The following is a 23,474-nucleotide window of genomic DNA, read 5'->3' on the forward strand; positions in this document are numbered from 1 at the left end:
TAGGTGCCTGGAGGAGGTGCAGTGCTAATTCTCCCCTTTGATACACTGTGGTTATTGCTTTGGAATGAAATCTGAATGTGTGATACTGAGGATGTTTTTTTGGTTTTCTCAAATGTGTTAACTTTGTAGAGCATCATGGTCAGATGGCAGCCTCCACCAGCAGATGCTCAAAACGGTGAGATCACCGGCTATAAGATCCGCTACAGGAAGGGGACGAGGAAGAGCGAGGCGGCCGAGATTACTTCAGGATCTCAGCTCTACCAGCTCATAGATGGTAAGCTGAGAGACATCTCAAACTCAGAAGGACAGACACATATTTGGTTGTCAAGCTGTCAACTTCGGTCAGTCAACTGTGTCATTTGGCTGAGCTCAGTTATAAAATCTGCTGACGGACTTGACAATGCAGAATCTGTCATTTCTGCATTTTTTCCCAAATGGTAAAATAATGTGATTTTTTTTTTATGTGGTAAATGTTCTTTTAGGTGTTAATTTAATTTCTGGTTATTTTAATTAATAGATAGATAGATAGATTATGGAAGCCTGTTTCCGCTAATGAACAAAAAATAAAAAAAGGTTATTAATAATTATCTCAGAATTGTGAGATATAAACTCACAATTGTGAGTTATAAAGTCAGAACCGTGAGAGTTGCATGATATAAACTTGCAGTTCTAAGGAATAAAGTTGCAATTGTGTGATATAAACTCGCAACTGTGAGTTATAAAGTTCAGTTCTAAGGAGAAAAAAAGTGTGATATGTTCACAGAATTGCGAGTTTATAGTTTAATTTTTCTGAGAAATTAAGTCAGAATTGTGTGATATAAACTCGCAATTCTGTGAACATATCAGATTTTTAGCACTCCTCAGTACTAGACTTTTACTAGACTCACAATTGCGAGATTATAATATATCTCACAATTGTGAGAAAAAAAAAGAAAGAATTGCAAGATACAAACTCACAGCTGCGTGAAAAAAGTCAGAATTGTGTTTATATGACAGTTCTGAAAAAAAGTTCAGAACTGTGAGATGTAAACCCGCAATTGCGAGAAATAATTCGAATTGTGAAATAAAAAGTCACAGTTACCTTTTTTATTGATTATTCAGTGGCAGAAACTGGCTTTCATAATAGATAGATAGGTAGTTAGACAGAGAGACCTGTCGGTTTAGTTGCTTAGGAAGATCAAAGTTGCCTCACCACAGCTCCAAAAATAGAAAAATACTTATTTATGTTCTCACCACAGGGGACGTTTTGAGCCTAAAAGGTCTGGATCAGACGGGTTAGGGTAGATGAAGCATAAATGTGTTTCTAGTTTTGGAGCTGTGGTTTCCCAACTTTGAGCTTTCTGTTTACAATTTTGTTGTGGTTGAACACCCACATTGAGCTTCTGGCCTGTTGGTTGTAATCGTTAGAGTTTATTTTGCACAATAATTTGTGAAAAATTATTTATTCATGCACCCTGATCCTATTTGAATAATTGAAAAAGTGTGTCATGAAATTTGACTAACAAATAAATAAATAAACATTTTAAAATATGAACATATTATACATTTTTACATATTATATTTTTATATCTATTGAAACCCACAATAATATTTAAAATATCAGAAGCCCTAAAAAAAATGTGTTCAGCATTTTAATTTCACTACCGAAACAGTGTATGTTTTAGTCCATCATTTTGAGGTAAATGTGTTCAAAAGTCTGACAAATCAGTGTTTAACTTTAAAGAATGTCACTACCGAACACCATTTTTCGTTAAATTATACACACTTTTTTGGGAGTAATTCCATAACATTTAGTTTTTATATGTGTACAATAGAACTGCTCAGAACTGTGCTAGCTAACCATGTGCTGATTAGCATCTTTAAGCTATATGTTCAAAAGTATCTCAAATTGCCACTACCGAAACAGTCACTTACTAAACATTTGGTGACGTTTCGATAGTGACATTTTTGTGTTTTTTTGGGGGGGTGTTATCCCATAAAATTGTCACTAACAAAACATGACCGACATATCATCATTGTTTCGGTAGTGACAATGGTGGAAATAAAGAAAATTTCAAAACAGATATGCACATTTTTAGTGTTTTAGTATGTTTTAGTAGTGTTTTAGTATGTGGGTTAAAATTCTGTAATGTGATATGTAGGGCTGGGCGATTAATCGAAAAATAATCGAAATCGACATTCAGAACCTATAATCGTTAAAATTTTTCCAGGAAGATTATTTCAATTACTTTCCCTTTAAAAAACACAAGCGCTCCGTTACGTTATTCCGCCGACATGTCGATGGAGAGCTTAAACAGTATTTATACAGTAAAAAGTATTTACAGGATATACAAGGGTAATTTTATTTAGAAGAGATACTGCTTATTTTCTACTTTTAATATGAAAAACAATTATTTATTTTGTTTCCAATAGTGCAAGTTATTTATTTTCACTAATTTAAGAAAAATGTGACTTTTCGTTTTAAGCAATGCTTGCTTTAATTTCAGTTGTTCAACACTGATATTCAATAAATAATCATAGATCGTAGATAGTGTGTTTCCTTCAATTATTTTAAAATCAAGTAATGCACCCTTCATCCAAAAATCTCTCGCTTGTAATGTGAACATATTTACTGTACAAAACTTGTCAGTGAACTATGAGGGCAAAAAAAAATTATTATATAAATATAATTAAATATAATTTTATTAATAAATAAAATAATCGTTCATTAATCGTAATCGGGTTAAAATGTTCAATTAATCGAGATTTTGATTCTAAGCCAAATTGCCCAGCCCTAGTGATATGTTTGCTACCAAAACATTACTGTCTCTACCGAAAATAGGATGTTTTGTCAAAAATAAAGTATACTAAATTGTCAACTAAGATGTTATGAAAGTGTTTGGTTCAATGTATATTCAGACTAATAAATCCTTAAGTTTGAAATATCAACTCTTTGCCTTTTACAAAGTAAAATTTGATTCAAAATACAATAAATCTCATAAATCCCACTTAGAATATTGTTAAAATGTTATTTTTATTGATTTACCTCTGAAAACCTTTTATTAAAATAGAAAGAATAGGTGTAAGCAAAATCTTAATAGGTCAATATAACCATTCTTATTAAATTATATATCACTGTGTTTCGATAGTGACAAATTTAGGAAGAGGATAAATATTCCAAAACTTTCTGAAAGTACAATTTGTGATTTAAATGGACAATTACTGTGTACAAATAAATGTGTACCTTCAGGGCTCGAAATAAACTTCTTTACTTGGTAGCACTGGTGCTCCCAAGCTCAAAAAGTTAGGAGCACCAAAAAAAAATTTAGGAGCACCCAATTTCTTTTTAGCAATGCGCCGATCTTGATTCTTCATGCCCGATTCTGATTGCCAATGAAAGCAAATGGGCTGATTCTAAAAGGCCTTTTTATATATTTATTTTACACCTTAGCAAGGGACAAGAATTAATAAAAACAGCAGGTTCCTAGTTCATCTGAGTGCAGTGTTAGTGACAGGGAGTGATTGATGGCTAATATCTCAAATCTGCATTAAAGGTAATAATGTAAAGATGAAGTTTAAATGGTTATGTAATGTTGGAGAGAACGACAAACCTGTCACTGTATCAGCTCACAGCAGTCTGTGCAGTAGTTAGGCTAGCCAAAGTTTTGTATAGAAATGAAACCGAGTCACACCACAACAATTTCTCACACTCGCACAAATGCTCCCAAAAATAATTTGAGGTCACGCCGATTAAATTTTGGGAGCGTGTGTGACCAAAACGGTCGCAATTTCAAGTCCTGACCTTGGATATTACACAATTTGCATACATACAAAATTTGTGGAGAAACAACATTTTCAACTCTGACTTCGAACCAGTTCTGTAGAATGGCCCATATATGCAAAGATTATAAAATATTATTCTAGGCCTGTCAAATTAGTTACTTCAAGTTAATTTAGCACAATTAATTAAGAAAAATAATGAACAAAACCGACACATTTATTCATCTGCCGTGATCCTATTTGAATAATTAATTAGTGTGTCGTGTAGTTAATTTGATTCATTTTTTTAAATCTATTATCTGCCCCAGTGGCCATCCTACTCTTGATACTGCCAGTAAATTTTGTACTTTGGAAAAAATATATTTCTCAGACATTACAAAATAGATGAGCCTGCAAAAAAAGCCCATTAATGAAACAAAAGTGAGAATTATATTCCAAATATATTTCAACAGCGTCATTGGTGTCATGCTGTGGTTAGCATCAAAGAGCATAATGGTTGTCTTCTGTTCCAGTTGAGTTGAGATGAGATGTTTGTTAGTTCAAAGGCTTGAAGTGGAGTGTTGCTATCTCCCACAAGGCCATAGGAACAGCTCTGGCTTTTGCATTCAACACTCTAACTAAGCAGACGCTTATCAACATTTTAAAGCAATTACTACCTCTGGCTTATTTAAAGACAGCAGACATTTCCTCATCTGTGAAAACCAGAACATGCCCCTGGCATCAGACATGTGAAATTATGAACGCTTTTTGCTTTTCCCCTCTGGAATCAGTCAGTTCTCATATTGTTGTTTACATCAGTCCAGTGTGATACAAATTTGTAGAGGCAGACCTTTATAAATCAGCACTCTAGGCAGTGCTGTAGCGTGTAGGTCAGTATGTTGCACAGCAGAGCCAATGATGATGATGCGGGGGTGGTTATCGATTTTGTCTCCATAAATGGATTGAGCGTTGTGAGACGTCTTTCTGTTTGTTTCCAGAGAAATGAGCTGACTGGTTGATTGAGATGTGGTTCTTCACCTTTACTATTGCTCATACTTAGTCATTCGAACTAGCTGCGCTCTAGAAACTGCCCAGAACATCATAGTAAACACTGAGTGATATTTTTGCACTCTTAACTAAAGGTGATTCTTTATTTCTCAACCTTATTGAAAAAACAGCAACATATGCTGGTTCGGTATGTATACAGGGAAAGCTTGTGAATATGTACAGTATTTGTAGAACCATTGTGAATCAAAAGCCTGTATTGATGTTCGTGTTGTATTTTTCAGGTCTGCAGCGAGGCACTGAGTATATGTTGCGAGTGTCAGCCATTACGGTCAACGGCACGGGTCCAGCCACAGATTGGACCACTGCTGAGACGTTTGAGAGCGATCTGGATGGTAAAAACAGGCAGACATCTTGTAAGCACTGGTGCTTGATTAGGAGAACAAAGTGCTACATTTTTCAAATTTTGCTTATTCTTTTGTTTCAGAGACAACTGTGCCAGACGTCCCGAGCTCCTTGCATGTGCGGCCACTTGTGAACAGCATTGTAGTGAGTTGGACACCCCCCGAGAACCAGGACATTGTGGTGAGGGGTTACACTATCGCCTATGGGATCGGCAGCCCTCACGCCCAGACCATTAAAGTGGACTACAAACAGAGATACTACACCATTGAGAACTTGAGTAAGAGACTTCATTACTTTGTTTATGAAAAAAACATCTGCTTTAAGGGGGCAGGAAAATACATCTTCAGTCTTTTCAGTCTTTAAATACATTTTGGGTAAAAGTAATTTTTAAAATGCTTTTTAGTAAAGTAATATATTTATTATGAATGTCTGAACATTTACAGTTAAGGTCAAAAGTTTGCATACACCTTGCGGAATCTGGAAAATGTTCATTATTTTATCAAAATATGAATAAAATATTATTACATATAATCCTCAAGTGTAAATAATAGTTGAATTTATAAAAATGACCCTGTTCATTAGTTTAGTGATAGTTGTTCATGACTCCCTTGTTTGGCCTGAACAGTTGAGGGACTATTAAAGAAGGTTCAAATGCTCACTGATGCTCCAGAAAGAAACACAATGCATTAAGAAGATCAGGGTAAATTTAACATATTTTGTCTTCTGGGAAACATGTAAGTATCTTCTGTAGCTTCTGAAGGGCAGTACTAAATGAAAAAGTATGATATTTTGGCAAAAAAAAAAAAAAAAAAATGTATTCATTATGTACAAAAGTGTTCACCCCTGGATCTTAATGCATAATTTTTCCTTGTGAATCATGAGCAAGTGTTTACACCTTCAGTAATAGTTGCAAATGAGTCCCTCAGTTGTCCTCAGTGTGAAAAGATGGATGTCAAAATCATACAGTCATTGTTGGAGAGGGTTCAAATACACAAAAATGCTGAAAAGCCAAAGAATTTGGTGGGACCTAAAGAATTTTTCTGAAGAACAACAGGCAGTTTAACTGTTCAGGACAAACAAGGGACTCATGAACAAGTAAATCACTAAACAAAAAACAGCACTGTGGATCATTCAGGTAACAACACAGTATTATGAATCAAATGTACTCATTTTTATAAATTCAACTATTATTTTCTCTTGTGGACTATATGCAAACGTCTTTTATGTGAAATATCTTACTCAGGTCAGTGCTAAGTAAAAAATAACATGCATTTTGTATGATACCTCTTATTTTGGTAAAATAATTTAGCAGATTCTGCAAGGTGTATGTAAACTTTAGACCTTAACTGTAAATTGAATATTTGAGTTTGAGCATTTAAATAAAAAAATATATGTATAGAAAAGGTAAGGTCTTTTTTTTTTTTGCCATGTAGGACTATAAATTGTGAAAAAAAGAAAAAAGCAGTTTAGATGTTACTATATAGAGATAACTATGTGACTTGATATTTGGTACTTAATTCAAAGAATACTATGGTATTACCATAATGCAGTCTTATTGTAATGATACATACTCAGTTTTACCATATTAATATCCTATAAAACCATGGAACTATATTATCCACTAAAGCTCAGTGGAAACCGAGTCAGTAATTTTAATTTATGTTTCTAAACATTATTCACTCCCTCATCCGACAAACACAAAGTAGCAGCGAAGAAACAGCTCCGTTGCCTCTAAAAGTGAATTAAAGTAAACAGAACGGGGTAAATGGATTGCAGGTACTCGAGAGTGGGAGATTTAGCCCGCTCTCCACCCCGTTGTAATTACATTTGAAGGAAGGAGAAAAATAATCATCAGAAGAAACAGCATAATTTAAGTTTTCGTAATTCATCTAATTACACGAGAGCGAGAATCAATAATGGTGTTTAAATATGCACCCCTGCTAGGATGATGAATATGGTTGAAGCTCTCAGAGGAGCTGCGGGCTTGATTAGCTAAATGATTGGCTTTCTCCCTGCCAGATCCCAGCTCGCACTACGTTATCACACTGAAGGCCTTCAACAATGTGGGGGAGGGAATCCCTGTGTATGAGAGCGCCATCACACGACCCCAATCAGGTAGGTCATGGCCGGCACCGCTCAGCCTTATAACACGCCACACCTACTCGTCCTCATTTGGCATTTTTACAGAGAGAATGATACTGCATTTACTATAAAATAACATTGTACCTGTTTGTCTGTTGAACAGAAGAATTTAATTAGAGCTTCTTCTAAAAGTGCATTTCTGGTTCATCATATTGACATTATGGATATGCATAGTGGTTGAGTGTTTGTTCTTCTCATTAGAGACCATCCTAAGAGTTCTCCAGTAGACCTGTGGTCTCTAATGCTTCTGCTTCCTAGCAACCAGATGAATTCAAATGATTATGAGATAAAGATAAAGCCATATGCACTTCACAACTCAAGCGCTGCTTAATAGCACTGTGCATGATGGAGATGCAGAGGTTTGATTAAGCAATGCTGTTATCCGACATACAGGAACATCTTACCATGACAGACAGTTCCAGGAAATGAGTCACTTCAGTGAAGTGAATGTTGACATGACATGGCTTGAGTTGCACTGGTCAAAGATTATAATTAATGTTTTAAAACTGTGGCGGTCTCATTGTTGTCCATGGTGAAGTAGCAATTTTAATCATCTGCAGTGCTAAAATGTTTAGCAACCAGAAACATTTTGCATGTTGTGCAAAATTAGGGTTAAGTGCCATCTTAACCGGTAATTTATCAACATGCTTTGGTTTTATAATTTATTTAAGAGGTTTAGAACACAATTTTTTCAACTGAATATTTTGACTACTGAATGGATGACAACAAGGTAAAATCATATTATGATTGCAGTTTTAAATGCAAAGAATAAATAAATAAATAAATAAATCTGATTTACTGTGCTTGTTTGTAGGACTGAACAATTTGGCCAACATTTTTGGGATTATATATATCAATATGGCTATAAAAAGATATTAATAATAATAAATAAATCATTAATTAATAGTATATTATTATTTACGACGCCGCTTTATTGCCATGTTAAAAAACTACAAATCTAAAATGAGAATTAAGTCAAACTTACGCAAATAAAGTCAAAATATTAGTCAAATTATTAGAATGTCTGTTTCGAGAATAAAGTCAAAATATTTCGAGAATTAAGTCTAAATATTATGAGAATAAAGTAGAAATTGCGAGAATAAAGTCGAAATTGCGAGAATAATGTTGAAATGTTTCAAGAATAAAGTCCAAATATTTCGACAATAAAGTCAAAATTATGAGAATAAAGTCGAAATTTAAAAAAAATATATAGTCGAAATGTTTCGAGAATAAAGTCAAAATGTTTCAAGAATAATGTTGAAATGTTTCGAGAATAAAGTCAAAATATTTCGACAATAAAGTCAAAATTATGAGAATAAAGTCGAAATTTAAAAAAAATATATAGTCGAAATGTTTCGAGAATAAAGTCGAAATTACGAGAATGAAGTCTGTTTCGAGAATAAAGTCAAAATGTTTCAAGAATAATGTTGAAATGTTTCGAGAATAAAGTCCAAATATTTGGACAATAAAGTCAAAATTATGAGAATAAAGTCGAAATTTAAAAAAAATATATAGTCGAAATGTTTCGAGAATAAAGTCGAAATTACGAGAATGAAGTCTGTTTCGAGAATAAAGTCAAAATGTTTCAAGAATACAGTCTAAAAATTTTGAGAATAAAGTTGAAATTGCGAGAATAGTGCTGAAATGTTTTGAGAATAAATCGAAATTCCTAACATTTTGACTTTATTCTTGAAACTTTTCGACCTTATTCTCGAAACATTTAGAATTTATTCTCATAATTTCGATTTTTATTCTCGTAATATTTTGACTTTATTCTCGTAATTTTTTACTTTATTCTCAAAACATTTCAATATTATTCTCACAATTCCGACTTTATTTTCGCAATCTCGACTTTATTCTCGTAATATTTCGACTTTATTCTCGTAATATTTCGACTTTATTTTCATAATTTCGACTTTATTCTCGAAACATTTCAATATTATTCTCACAATTCCGACTTTATTTTCGCAATCTCGACTTTATTCTCGTAATATTTCGACTTTATTCTCGTAATATTTCGACTTTATTTTCATAATTTCGACTTTATTCTCGAAACATTTCAATATTATTCTCACAATTCCGACTTTATTTTCGCAATCTCGACTTTATTCTCGTAATATTTCGACTTTATTCTCGTAATATTTCGACTTTATTTTCATAATTTCGACTTTATTCTCGAAACATTTCAATATTATTCTCACAATTCCGACTTTATTTTCGCAATTTCGACTTTATTCTCGTAATATTTCGACTTTATTCTCATAATATTTCGACTTTATTCTCATAATTTCGACTTTATTCTCGAAACATTTCAATATTATTCTCACAATTCCGACTTTATTTTCGCAATTTCGACTTTATTCTCGTAATATTTCAACTTTATTCTCGTAATTTAAACTTTATTCTCATAATATTTCGACTTTATTCTCTATTCTCGAATCTTAGATTTTTTTAATTGTTTAATGTGGCACTAAAACACTCGTCGTAATTATCACAAAAATATTCAATATAAAATATTAAGTATTGTAATTAGGGGTGTGCGATATGACGATTTTTGATCGTGGACGATTAAAATGTCTCCACGATCTGCTTTTGAATAAATATCGTAGTATCGTGCTACAGTGTGCCTCCGTCTTAATATACTGTACATTCACTCACGGGACACTGCACTTATTCATATTCGCGATCACAAAAGTACATTATTTGAATGTGCTTCAAAGTCTTGCCGGTAAAATAACGCCATTTGGTCCGCGCGCTGTTCTGGCATGCGCTTCATGAGCGCGTAAACCTGAAGCACGTGCGCTAAAAGCCTGTCAAACAGCACCTGATTACTAAACTGAGCTATCTTTGGCGTTTAATTTGCTTATACTGTCAAAAACATGCAAGGATTACATATAAACACAGTCGGTTGTCTAAAGTGAAAGTAAACAGTTAAGAGAAAAACGGATGCGCGTCTGTATAGATGCGTGCAGCTCTGCGACAGAGCTAAACATGCTGTCGATTGTCATTAAAGGGACAGTACCATAGATATATATACATAGATACCGCATTGGACCGCTCCAAGCACGTAGATGCGTCCGCCATTTTGGAACGGTCCACTTGACGTCATTCACCATACTGTAGGTTCGCAGACCAACGGCTGTGCAGGACTGTGGCTTTTCGAATTTTCAGTGATTACTATGAGATCTATGGGTGAATGACGTCAAGTAGACCGCAGTGAAATGGCGGATGGCTTACGTATAACGGCCCATAGAAACAGTCGCTAATGAGGCATCTATGTATATATATCTATGGACAGTACACCCAAAAATGTTGTCACTCACATGTCCTAAATCTCTATTAATTTTTTTTTCTTGTGCTTAACACAAAAGAAGATATTTTGAAGAATGTGGGTAACAGTAGCTGGTCCCTACTGACTTAAAATAAATAAATAAAATATATGGAAGTAACTGGGGACCCGCAGCTACTGTTTGGTTACCCACATTATTCAAAATAAGTTTTATGTTCAGCATGTTTTATGCTTAAAAAAATGCGAGAGTGAGTAAATGATGACAGAATTGTCATTTTTGGGTGATGATACACTAATAAAACAAAACACAAAGGAAAATCACTCACTGCTCTTGACTGAAGAACTTCAATACAGTTGCTTTAAATGTTGCTTCTATGTATAATTTATGTATATAATGTATATAGTGTTTTATTTTTATATTTGTTAATTAAATTTCTTGAATGCTACTGATATATACATGGACTGTACCTGAAAATTAAAGCACTGTTTGTTTTATTTGTATAGTATGTGTATTTGTAACATGTAGCTTATCTTTGTTCTTATTTTTTAAAAACAAAGAAAATAATGACAAAGATTTTTTGTCTTCGCCCACTTTGGCTTAAATATCTGCCATTCTTTTTATTTTATATTTTGTTACCTTGTAAGGTTTTGGTTTTAAAATAGAAAAATTAATTTGGCTGTACTACTCAGACAACTTGTAAAAAAGTAAAACCAACATGACAAAGAATCGTGATAAAATCGTGAATCGTGATATTTCTTGAAAAATCGTGATATGATATTTTTACCATATCGCCCACCCCTAATTGTAATAATTTATTGTAAAATAAAAATAAATAAAAAAACGAGCATTTAAGATAAATACACTACCACTGCGACTACTGCTGCAGCTACTACTACTACTAATATTAATCATTTATTTTACACTACAGCTGTTCTTCTGTATACTACTGTAACCTATACTGGGCAGTTTTTATTAGCATCCAATTAAATGTGGTGTCTATGATCACTAAGATTCATAATATTACCAATATTACATTAAGAGTGCAAAGAACTTGATTCACACTGCACAGGGAATGCAAGAGTGAAAAACTAAAGCTGACCAATTTCTGAACTCCGGATAATTTCTCACCTCCCGTTTTGACCAATGTTACACTTTTAATACCTCCCAGCATGCAATGTGGTACATGGCATTTCTTATTTCTCCTGGTTTACCTTTAACTGAACTCAAGAAAACCTGCTGCAGGGGCTTTGGAGATCCCCTGCAGAGTTTATATCTGCTCACAGACCTATTCCTTCATACATAAGTGTCTCTTCCGCCATTAGAGATAATGTTGTAATCTATACTTATAGGTAAAGGTGACAGTTTTGCCTCTTCTGGGAAAACCAGAATATACATACACATTTTGTTTCCCAGGAACTCAGTAAGTGATTTACTGTTTGCTATAGAGTGTGCTCTTTAACAGAATTCAAGAGAACAAGCAGAGCTCAGCCTCACGTAGTGCTCACTATGGGGCTGCTTCTTCACTATGGAAAATAACCTGTTTTTTCCACACTTTGCCATTTGAAAACAGTTAAATGTTCATTTTAGAAAGAATGTGTTCTCAGTTTCACACATATAAAAGCCAGTGAGCATATTTTTTCCCTCCAAATTGTTATTCCTGGCTTAGAAAAACAGGTGATTTGAGGCAGGCAAACAGCTTTAAATCTATAAAAGAATCACACTTCTAGACATATTTGTTGTGCTGGTATTTGACACTATCAGATCAGTAAAGCCAGAGCTGCATCATACATCGAAATTATCTGAAAGCTTTGGCGAAAAATCCAAAAATGCGCATTTCCAAACCTTGACTCAGACAAGGTCATTGATTCCACACCTCAAATAAAAATTAATAGACAGGAGAGAAAAAAGAAATTGCCGTTTTATTCATTACAGCAACAGATCTCTCCCTTTTTTTCATTAGCTGAATACTTATGACCCTAAAGCACATAGTTGAGATTTTCTAACCTTACAATGAATATAATTCATTGGTTTTAATTGCAGCTTTAACATTTGATGTTGGCATTTAGAAAGGAGTCATGAGTATTAAAAAAGAATATACAGTTGATGTCAAAAGTTTACATACACCTTGTAGAATCCGCAAAATGTTCATTATTTGAACATTTTTTATTTAGTAATGACCTGAATAAGATATTTCACATAAAAGACGTTTACATATAGTTTAGTTGTTTATACGTCCCTTGTTTGTCTTAAAAAGTTAAACTGCCCACTGTTCTTTAGAAAAAAATCCTTCGGTTTCAACAAATTCTTTGTTTTTTCAGCATTTTTGTGTTTTTGAACCCTTTCCAAAAATGGCTGATAATTTTGAGACCTCTTTTGACACTGACGACAACAAAAATGTTGGCCATATGAGTCCCCAACAACAAGGGACTCATACGCAACTATTACAGAAGGTTCAAACACTCACTGATGCTCCAAAAGGAAAAACAATGCATTAAGTACATTTTTCTTATTTTGCCTAAATATCATATATTTTTTCATTTAGTAAATGCTACAGAAGATGCATGTTTTCCAGAAGACAAAATAAGTTAAATGTACCCTTCATATTTTAAAAGTTTAAACCCACCGGCTCTTAATGCATAGCGCTTCCTTCTTGGAACAACATTGGAGTCAGTTGTCCCCAGTGTCAAAAATTGATCTCAAAATCATACAGTCATTGTTAAAAAGGGTTCAAATACACAAAAATGCTGAAAAAAACAAAAACAAATAATTTGTGGTACCTGAAGGATTTCTCTGAAAAAATGAAGTCAGTTTAGCTGTGAAAGATAAACAAGAGACTCGTGAACAACTATCACTAAACAAACAAACAAAAATCAGCTGTGTTAGTACTAAATAAAAGATAACATTCATTTTGTATGATCCTTCTTATTTTGGTAAAATAATGAAAATTTTGCAAGTTCTGCAAGCTGTATGTAAACTTTTGACCTCAACTGGAAGTGTGATCTAGGAGCATTATCTGGTGCACTTGATTGTTCAGACTATAGTGTATCCCTAACAGCATTGTTATTATCCATGTTAAATTCTAGATGAGGAGTCTAATGTCTATCAGCAAAATCCTAACAATTTTGCTCAGAATTCAACAACTGTGCTCTGTATTCCAGACTTTCTGTATATGAACTGTCACTGTCTGACCATTTTCCTCCTTTATTTGTATGTACAGTAACTGGTAGTAAACCAAATTGACGTAGTTCCTTGACTCGCTGTAGACGTAGTTCTCTGTAGGTCTGGATGGATTTGTGACTGCCTCTTGATATTCTGTTCTAATCTGAGATTTCTCTCTTTCTCCTTTCCCAATCCCGTCTCCACAATCCTGCCCTCCTCACCTCCCATTTTAACCCATTAATTCGTTCTCCCCCTTCGTTACCTGTCTCCCAACCTACAACCCTCCCCTTGTTCGTGTAATCGCGCTCACCTTTTATCACCTTTCACCTTTTTATTTTTTTGCCATGGGACATTGTGTAATTTGCTTGCAGATCCCATAGACCCTGATGTTGATTTGTACGAACTTTTCCATGCTCCATACACTCCAGTACCAGACCCTTTACCCATGCTGCCTCCTGTGGGCGTTCAGGCGTCCGTTCTGAGCCACGACACCATCAAAGTCACCTGGGCTGACAACTCGCTGCCCAAGAACCAGAAGATCACAGATGCACGCTACTACACAGTGCGCTGGAAGACCAACATACCCGCAAATACCAAGTTTAAGGTATGGTTAACAGAATCTAGGCTACCTACAGGACAAGGTGGATCATTTTTAGTTGTTATAGCACTGATGTTGATTTGTTAATTTTAGGTGGCTAATACCACCACACTAACTCACACGGTGACCGGACTTAAGCCCAACACCTTGTATGAGTTCTCGGTAATGGTGACCAAGGGCCGGAGGACCAGCACCTGGAGCATGACTGCACATGGAACAACTTTTGAAACAAGTACGTACTATAGATGAGACAAGTTGTGTCCTCATTGTTTCACTTTAATGACTCAAGTAGTTCTGTTATTAATAACTCACCCTCATGCTGTTCCAAACCTGTAAGACTGTCCTTCATCATCAGAACACAAAGATATTTTTGATGAAATCCGAGAGCTTTTCTTTCTAAGGGTCCTTCCACGTTCAAAGCCCAGAAAGGAACTCTCAAAAATAGGGCCTAGGGTGACGCAGAGAAGGAGAATTGGTAAATAAAGTAGTTTCTTTTTCTTTTTTTGGCACACAAAAAGTATTCTTGTAGTCACTAATGTCACATTAACTATTTTGCCGCTGTTCGTGGTACCTTTCTGGGCCTTGAATGTCAAAGGACCCTTGCTGTCTATGGAGGGTCAGAAAGCTCTTGGATTTCATCAGAAATATCTGAATTTGTGTTCTGAAGATGAACAAAGGTCTTATGGGTTTGGAACAGCATGTGGGTGAATTATTAATGACATAATTCTCTTTTTTGGGTGAATTAACCCTTTAAACAGTTTTGTGTACATGTAAATGCTCTCACTAAACAATAAACTTTTGAAAATGAATTTTTGTATGTTGTAGTCTTGATTCATTTTGTCTTTCTCCCCAGTCCCAAGTTCTGCACCTAAAGATGTGACTGTAGTGAGCAAAGAGGGACGACCGCGAACCATCATCGTCAACTGGCAGCCACCTTCAGAAGCCAATGGCAAGATCACAGGTGACAAAGTTATATTACAAATATACTACCAGTTAGAGAAAGTATGATTTACTCACCCTCAAGCCATCCTAGATGTATATGACTATCTTTTTTCAAAATGTCATTGGTCTTGGTCTCAAATTTTATAATGGCAGTGAATTTTGAAGCCCCAAAAAGTGCGTCTATCCATCATAAAAGGTACTCCACATGGCTGAAGATGTGTACGACAGTAAGCGGAAGCTAGAGATGATGGTTTATTAAGTTTTAAATTAGGGCCGGGACTTTAACGCGTTAATTTAGATTAATTAATTACACAAAAATAACGCATTAAAATTTTTTTAGCGCATTTTAATCGCACTTATTTTTGCACCGCGGAACGTTCCTCACTGGATGAGTTTCGGTGGACCGATTGTACTGGAGCAGCAACTAGCGTTCAGACAAAAACAAACCACAGTGAACATGGACAAAGAACATGGACATTTCTAAATATCCTATTGCTACACTTAATGGCAATATTGCACTGGTCTGTTGGACTTGGTTGAACAAAAATAAACAATATTTTGTTGCTTAAGCTTATGTATTCAGTCATTATTCAATGGTATACTAAAAATCCATATAAAAAAAACGTACTTCTCACTGTTCTCAGGTCAAATATTTATATGATTAAAATGCGATTAATTTCGATTAATTGATTACAAAGCCTCTAATTAATTAGACAATTTTTTTTTATCGAGTCCCGGCACTATTTTAAATATAGATATTTTGCACAAATGCATCAATTCACTATGTGGAGCACTTTTTAAAATGGATGGATGCGCTTTTGTGGGCTTCAAAATCTCAACCCCAATTGACTGCCATTATGAAGCTTGGACATTTTTAATATAACTCTGATTGTATTCATCTGACAGAAGAGAGTCAAACACATCTAGGAGGGCTTGATTGTAGCTAAATCATAGGGTAATTTTAATTTTTGATCTCTTTAATTTGGTTAATTTATCATTACATCCTCTGTATCAATTTTTGCTGTCTTCCCAGGTTACATAATTTACTACAGCACTGATGTGAACGCAGAGGTTCATGACTGGGTCATTGAGCCAGTAGTGGGGAACAGGCTAACCCATCAGATTCAAGAGCTCACCCTTGATACCGCTTACTACTTCAAGATCCAGGCACGCAACTCTAAGGGAATGGGTCCCATGTCTGATGCTGTCCAGTTCCGCACTCCTAAAGGTAAACCAGCTCATTCATGGCAACACTTTTCAGCTTATGAATGATAACAATCATCGCTGCCTGCTGAAAAGACCAGAATATGTTGAGTTATGAATCAGAAAGTACAGTTGCATATGGCTCATCCTTAGCAAACCATAACAAACGAGCCTAAACCAAAGTGGACCAGAATGGAAATTAAAGCTGTTCTTTTCAGCAGGGTTTGATTTGCAAAATTAATAGCAGGATTTGGTATTTGGAATATATTCTGTTACTATGTGTAACCCTGGACCACAAAATCTGTCATAACGGTCACTTTTGTAAAATTAAGATTTATAAATCATAAAAAATAAGCTTTCTATTGATGTATGGTTTGTTACGATAGGACAATATTTGGCCGGGATACAACAATTTGAAAATCTGGAACCTGAGGGTGAAAAAAATCTAAATATTGAGAAAATCGCCTTTCAAGTTGTCCAAATGAAGTTCTTAGCAGTGCATAGTATTAATCGAAAATTAAGTCATGATATATTTACAGTAAGAAATTTACAAAATATCTTCATAGAACATGATTTTTACTTAATATCCTAATGATTTTTGGCATAAAAGAAAAATTTACCATTTTGACCCATACAATGTATTTTTTGGCTGTTGCTACAAATATACCCATCCTACTTAAGACTGTTTTTGCATTCCAGGGTCACATATACACATATGCTATTTTCAGCCTAATCTAAAGCTTAACCCTTTGCATTTAACCTGACCTCACCAATCTTTCATACTGGCTCATGCACAAGCTGCCCGTAGGGTCCTGCTTAGCTCTGACTGCACGCTTCTCTCCCTCTAACCTGTCTCCTCTCCTTCTGCTTTGTCCTGCTAGCCGAATCCTCTGACAAAATGGCTAATGACCAAGGTAATTGCTCTCTCTTCTTTTATTCCACTAATGTCTTCAAATTGAAGTGAGCAGCTTGTTTCCCTGAACACACTAAAATTCATCAGCAGTCACGAAAAGATCCAGCTGGTGTATAGCAGGAAAAACATCTTATTCGCTTGCCTGACTGCCATTTAGTAAGAGTTTATCAGCAAAATTCACATGTGGCTAAAACTTCATACTACTAACAGTCTTTCCCCAAGCACATTTCGGTCAAAAGATGAGTGTCATGCTCTGCTCTGAAGTACAGCTTGTGGTTTATCTGTTTAAACTGCATGTTATGGGTGGAACGTGTCTTAAAGGAGAATTTACTCACCCCTTTGTCATCCAAGATGTTCATGTCTTTCTTCAATCTTAAAGAAATTGTTTTTTGAGGAATAAATTTCAGTAATATATAGTGGACTTTTCTGGTGCTTGTGAGTTTTAACTTCCAAAATGCAGTTTAAATGCAGCTTCAAAGGGCTCTAAACGATCCCAGCCGATGAAGAAGGGTCTTATCTAGTGAATCGATCGATTATTTTCTAAATAAATTGCCAATTTATATACTTTTTAACGTCAGACAATTAGGGTATGTTGAAAAACTCCCATTACAAATTGTCCTACATCGCTGCAGAAGCACCGACCCAGTGTTTACAAAGTGAGCATGCAAAAAAGATCATAAGTCATTTCCAAAAAAAAAAGGTAAAACAGTGATGTAGGACAATTTTGAGGTTGGAGGAGAAAATGAGATGGGAGTTTTTTGACCTACCCTAACTGTCTTGAACAGGAAGACAGTTCAAAAAGTCAAAAAGTGTATAAATCGTCAATTTTTTGACGCGTTTTGCTAGCTAAGACCCTTTTTTTATTGGCTGGGATCATTTAGAGCCCTTTGACACTGCATTTAAACTGCATTTTGAAGTTCAAACTCAGGGGCACCATATAAGTCCATTATATGGAGAGAAATCCTGAAATGTTTTCCTCAAAAAACAATTTCTTTATGACTGAAGAAAGAAAGACATGAACATCTTTGATGACAAGGGGGTGAGTAAATTATCTGCAAATTTTTGTTTTGGAAGTGAACTTCTCCTTTAATGTGAACTTTCATGAGAGTTGTGCCACCTGCCAATTCTTCTTATCTGACCTCTTTTAGCTCCAGGCATGGCGGTGAAACCAGGAAGACCCTCTTCACCAGAACAAGGTTTTGGATCAGTTGGTAATTGCTTTTTTTTTTTTTCCAAACACTAGAAATGGCTTATCAATGATATACAACACCCATAAAATGACATGAAATCCACCTATGAAATCTTCTGACATAGACAGCAACGCTACTGAAACGTTCAAATGGCCCAAATAGGTAGTAAGGACATCGTTAAAATAGTCCATGCGACATCGGCGGTTCAACCGTAAATGTTTTGAAGTTTCGAGAATATGTTTTGTGTGCAAAGAAAACAAAAATCACGATTCTCGTGTATTCTCGTAGATTGGTTGAACCACGTGTCACATGGACTACTTCAACAATGCTGAGCTCTCAGATTTCATCAAAAATATCTTAATTTGTGTCCTGAAGATGACAAACATCTTACAAGTTTGAAATGATGGAATGACATGAGACTGAGAAATGAATGACAAAATTTTTATTTTTGGGTGAACTATTCCTTTAAGGCTTAAAAGACAATCTAAAACTTACAGGCGAGAATTTGACAAACCAATATTTCAGTTTGCTTTGACAAATGTTCCTTTTCTTGTAACATTGTAACCATAGAATCTCCATGTTTCAGGGAAAACAGATATGTCTAGCACTGGTGATAACCACATCCTGATTATCGTCATAATTGTGTCTGTGGGTGCATTTACCATCATTCTGGTGGTGGTTGGCGCCTTCCTGTGTACACGCCGTACCACAACACAGCAGAAAAAGTACGTTCAGATCTCTGACGAACAACCCTAATACTCTGTCCTGGCATGTGGGTAAATCTGTTTGCCACAACCATCCCTCAAACTGTTTGATTTGATCTCCAGGAAACGTGCAGCCTGTAAGTCCGCCAATGGATCCCACAAATATAAGGGCAACTCCAAAGATCTAAAGCCACCAGACCTCTGGATCCACCACGAACGTTTGGAGCTAAAACCCATCGACAAATCGCCTGAACCCAATCCAGTCATGACCGACACACCAATCCCCCGAACCTCACAAGATATCACCCCGGTGGATGGCTCTATGGATCCTATGCTCCAGAGACGTAACTCTTACCGTGGTAAGAACTTTGATTTTAAAGACCCCATGAAATAAAAACACAGAGTTTTGTCTAAGGCCATTTATATACTAGTGAACCCCCAATCTTCTGGAGATTTTTGACATTTTTGACATATGTGACCCTGGACCACAAAACCATTCGTAAGTCGCACAGGTATATTTGTAGCAATAGCCAACAATACACTGTATGGGTCAAAATTATCGATTTTTCTTTTATGCCAAAAATCATTAGGATATAAAGTAAAAATCATATTCCATTAAGATATTTTGTAAATTTCCTATTATAAATATATCAAAACTTAAAGGAGTAGTTCACTTTCAGAACAAAAATTTGCAGATAATGTACTCACCCCCTTGTCATCCAAGATTATCATGTCTGTCTTTCTTCAGTCGGAAGGAAATTATATTTTTTGAGTAAAACATTTCAGGATTTCTCTCCATATAATGGACTTCTATGGTGCCCCCGAGTTTGAACTTCTAAAATGCAGCTTCAAAGGGCTCTAAACGATCACAGCCAAAGGAAGAAGGGTTATTTTCTAAAAAAAATTACAATTTATATACTTTTTAACCTCAAATGCTCGTCTTGTCTAGCTCGGCTTAAAAAGTATATAAGTTAAAAATAACCGATCTTTCCCTAGATAAGACCCTTCTTCCCCGTCTGGGATCATTTAGAGCCCTTTGAAGCTGCATTTAAACTGCATTTTGGAAGTTCAAACTTGGGGGCACCATAGAAGTCTATTATATGGAGAAAAATCCTCAAATGTTTTCCTCAAAAAAACACCATTTCTTTATGACTGAAGAAAGAAAGACATGAATATCTCGGATGACAAGGGGGTGAGTACATTATCTGTCATTTTTCGTTCTGAAAGTGAACTACTCCTTTAATTTTTAATAAGTAATATGCATTGCTAAGAACTTAATTTGTACAACTCTAAAGGCGGTTTTCTCAAAATTTTGTGGTCCAGGGCCACATATTTATAGTATTTCTCTTTGGACTAGATCCCTCTACTATCTACAATTGACTATAAGTAGCAAGTACGGTAGCTATGATGTAAACCTAAGGCTATCTAAAAAGTCCCTTTTGATATGTCCACCCCCAACTTCCTGTTTCAGTAAGAAAACAAGCATCAACACAGGAAAAAAGATTTGTTACCATTTCATGGGGTCTTTAAACTCTCTTCACCTACTGCATAATCCATGACATCATTCCAACTGCTGCTTCTGAAGAATGCTTCAAAGTCACGTCCACTATTTGTCATTATTGCTTGTGATTGGCATGTTACTTGCTTAAAATGGAGCAACTTGCAGCCCTTTGTTTTCGTGGCATGAATGGTGATATCCTTCTGCTGCTGCCTACTCCTACAGCTCTTCTGATATGTGTGTCTACACTGCCCCCTAATGGACAAACATCAGAATCCCACTGCAATAGTGAAAACACATGATCTTGGCAACTGACTCTAGGAAGTCAGCTGGTTGTCTTCATATGGCTCTTGTATTGGGAGCCTGTTGGGTGGGTAAGCCTGTCTCAATCTGATTGGCTGGTCACTATCTGATTTACAGGCCACGAATCAGAGGACAGCATGTCTACACTGGCAGGCCGTCGGGGAATGAGACCTAAAATGATGATGCCCTTTGATGCACAACCCCCTCAGCGTAAGTGTACGATCCTGAACCAGGGACCGGACACCCTTAATTTGGCCTCTTTTCTTCAGTTAGGATATTAATCAATTTATGCTCTTTGGAATAACATATAGTCCTCAGGTTCTCTGAGTTAATTATTGTAGTTGTAGGAGAAAAATACTCTACTCAAGTACACTAGTATGAATGACTCTATACATCAGAATATTCAGATCAGCTGCTCCCATAGTAGAGCAATGGGCTCTTAATATAAGTAATAATTGCTCATGTTTGTTAAAGTTAGTTAAATTAGCACAACAGCAATGAAACAGGTTGGCCAAGAATTTGCATCTGCATTTGCATACTTGTCTAGAGTATGTTTCTAGCCCTACATTACTTCTTTAACCTAGCAACATAGCGTGTCTTTCAATCTGTTTTGTTCTTTGTTTGCATGAGCAGATGTTATAGATGCACCATGCTTTCCATAATCTCATAGCTTTGTGTGCAAGGTCTAAACCACGGCGGTCTATTATTTGTGTCCATTCGCAGCTGTGATTAGTGCTCACCCCATCCATTCCCTCGATAACCATCACCATCATTATCACTTGGGCAGCCTGGCCTCGCCAACACGCAGCTATCTCCACCACCAGAGCAGCACGCGGTCCATCGCCACCCCCATCTCTCATCTAGACAGGGCAGAGTCCACAGGTGAGAGAGCGCATTAGGGGGTCTTTGGGAAGACCTTCATCGTGCCTGGATACAAATGTGTTAACCCCCATTGAGTCACTCCTTACAACGTTAACGTTAAAGGAGAAGTTCACTTCCAGAATGAAAATTTCCTGGTAATTTACTCACCCCCGTGTCATCCAAGATTAATGTCTTTCTTTAGTCGCAAAGAAATTAAGTGGACTTCAGTGGGGATCAACATGTTGAAGGTCCAAATTGCAGTTTCAATGCAGCTGCAAAAGGCTCTACACGATCACAGTCGGGAAATAAGGGTCTTATCTATTGAAACGATCATTTTCTAAGACTTGATGTACTTTTTTAACCACAAATGCTCGTCTTGCACTAGCTCCACCTCACGCATTATGTAATCATGCACACGTGACGTACAGTGCCTTGCAAAAGTATTCATACCCCTTCGTTTTTTTTACGTTTTGTTTTGTTGCAGCATTATGTTAAACTGCTTTAAATTAGTTTTCCTCCACATCAATCTACACTCCATACACCATAATAACGACAAAGCAAAAACCAGATTTGCAAATTTTACAAATTTATTAAAAATAAAACACTGAAATAAATACATTGCATAAGTATTCATACCCTTAACTCAGTACATAGTTGAAGCACCTTTACAGCCTCAAGTCTTTTTGGGTATGATGTGACAAGCTTTGCACGTCTGCATTTGGCAATTATCTGCCATTCTTTGCCTCACCTTTTCACCTCTCAAGCTCTGTCAGCTTGGATGGGGGCTGGCAGACATTTTCTAGAGTCCTAGTTGTTCCAATCATCTTCCATAATGGCTAATGCTTCTGTGAACCTTCAATGCAGCAGATTTTTTTCTGAACTCTTCCCTAGATCATTGCCTTAACGCAAGTCTGTCACTGAGCTCTACAGGTAGTTATCTTGACCTCAGGACTTGGTTATTGCTCTGATATGCATTTTCAGCTGTTAGATCTTTTCTGAGAGGTGTGTGTCTTTCTAAATCATACTCATTCAAATGAATTTGCCACAGTTTAACTCCACTCGAAGTGTAGTAACATCTAGAAGCAATATGAATGCTCCTGAGCTAAATTTCGAGTGTCCCAGAAAAGGGTATGAATACTTATGCAACGGGATCTTTTCAGTTTTTTATTTTTAATAAATTTGCACAAATGTTAAAAACCTATTTTTTGCTTTGCCATTATGGAGAAGGGAGTGTAGATTGATGTGGGAAAAAAGTAATTTAAAGTAGTTTAACATAAGGCAGCAACATAAGAAAAAAATGAATACTTTCGCAAGGCACTGTAGGTGGTGTTTTTAAAGCAAACATGCAAGAAAAGTCAAGTTGGAGTTGGGGAAGAAAATGAGATGGAGTTTTTTGACCTTCCCTACCCTTTTTTTTACCAAAGTACACAGACGAAAAGCTAACCGCGTGTGCATTACAGACCTAGTGCAAGACGAGCATTTGTGGTTAAAAAGCATATACATTGTTTTTTAAAGAAAATTGC

At 35.8% G+C, this 23,474-nt stretch overlaps 1 protein-coding gene across 1 annotated transcript in view; it reads left to right on the forward strand.

Moving 5' to 3' along the window:
• LOC141331513 (neogenin-like) overlaps positions 1-23,474 on the forward strand; it is a 73,010-nt gene that overhangs the window by 43,998 nt on the left and 5,538 nt on the right. The window contains exons 11-24 of the mRNA XM_073836572.1: positions 130-274; positions 5,028-5,138; positions 5,231-5,425; positions 7,168-7,263; positions 14,111-14,343; positions 14,431-14,569; positions 15,191-15,298; positions 16,313-16,507; positions 17,364-17,396; positions 18,544-18,606; positions 19,172-19,310; positions 19,413-19,648; positions 21,208-21,300; positions 21,814-21,972. Of these exons, the coding sequence (XP_073692673.1) occupies positions 130-274; positions 5,028-5,138; positions 5,231-5,425; positions 7,168-7,263; positions 14,111-14,343; positions 14,431-14,569; positions 15,191-15,298; positions 16,313-16,507; positions 17,364-17,396; positions 18,544-18,606; positions 19,172-19,310; positions 19,413-19,648; positions 21,208-21,300; positions 21,814-21,972 (1,945 nt within the window). The remainder of the gene's footprint in view (positions 1-129; positions 275-5,027; positions 5,139-5,230; positions 5,426-7,167; positions 7,264-14,110; positions 14,344-14,430; positions 14,570-15,190; positions 15,299-16,312; positions 16,508-17,363; positions 17,397-18,543; positions 18,607-19,171; positions 19,311-19,412; positions 19,649-21,207; positions 21,301-21,813; positions 21,973-23,474) is intronic.

Source organism: Garra rufa, chromosome 3 (genome assembly GCF_049309525.1).
Source record: "Garra rufa chromosome 3, GarRuf1.0, whole genome shotgun sequence".
NCBI lineage: Eukaryota > Metazoa > Chordata > Actinopteri > Cypriniformes > Cyprinidae > Garra > Garra rufa.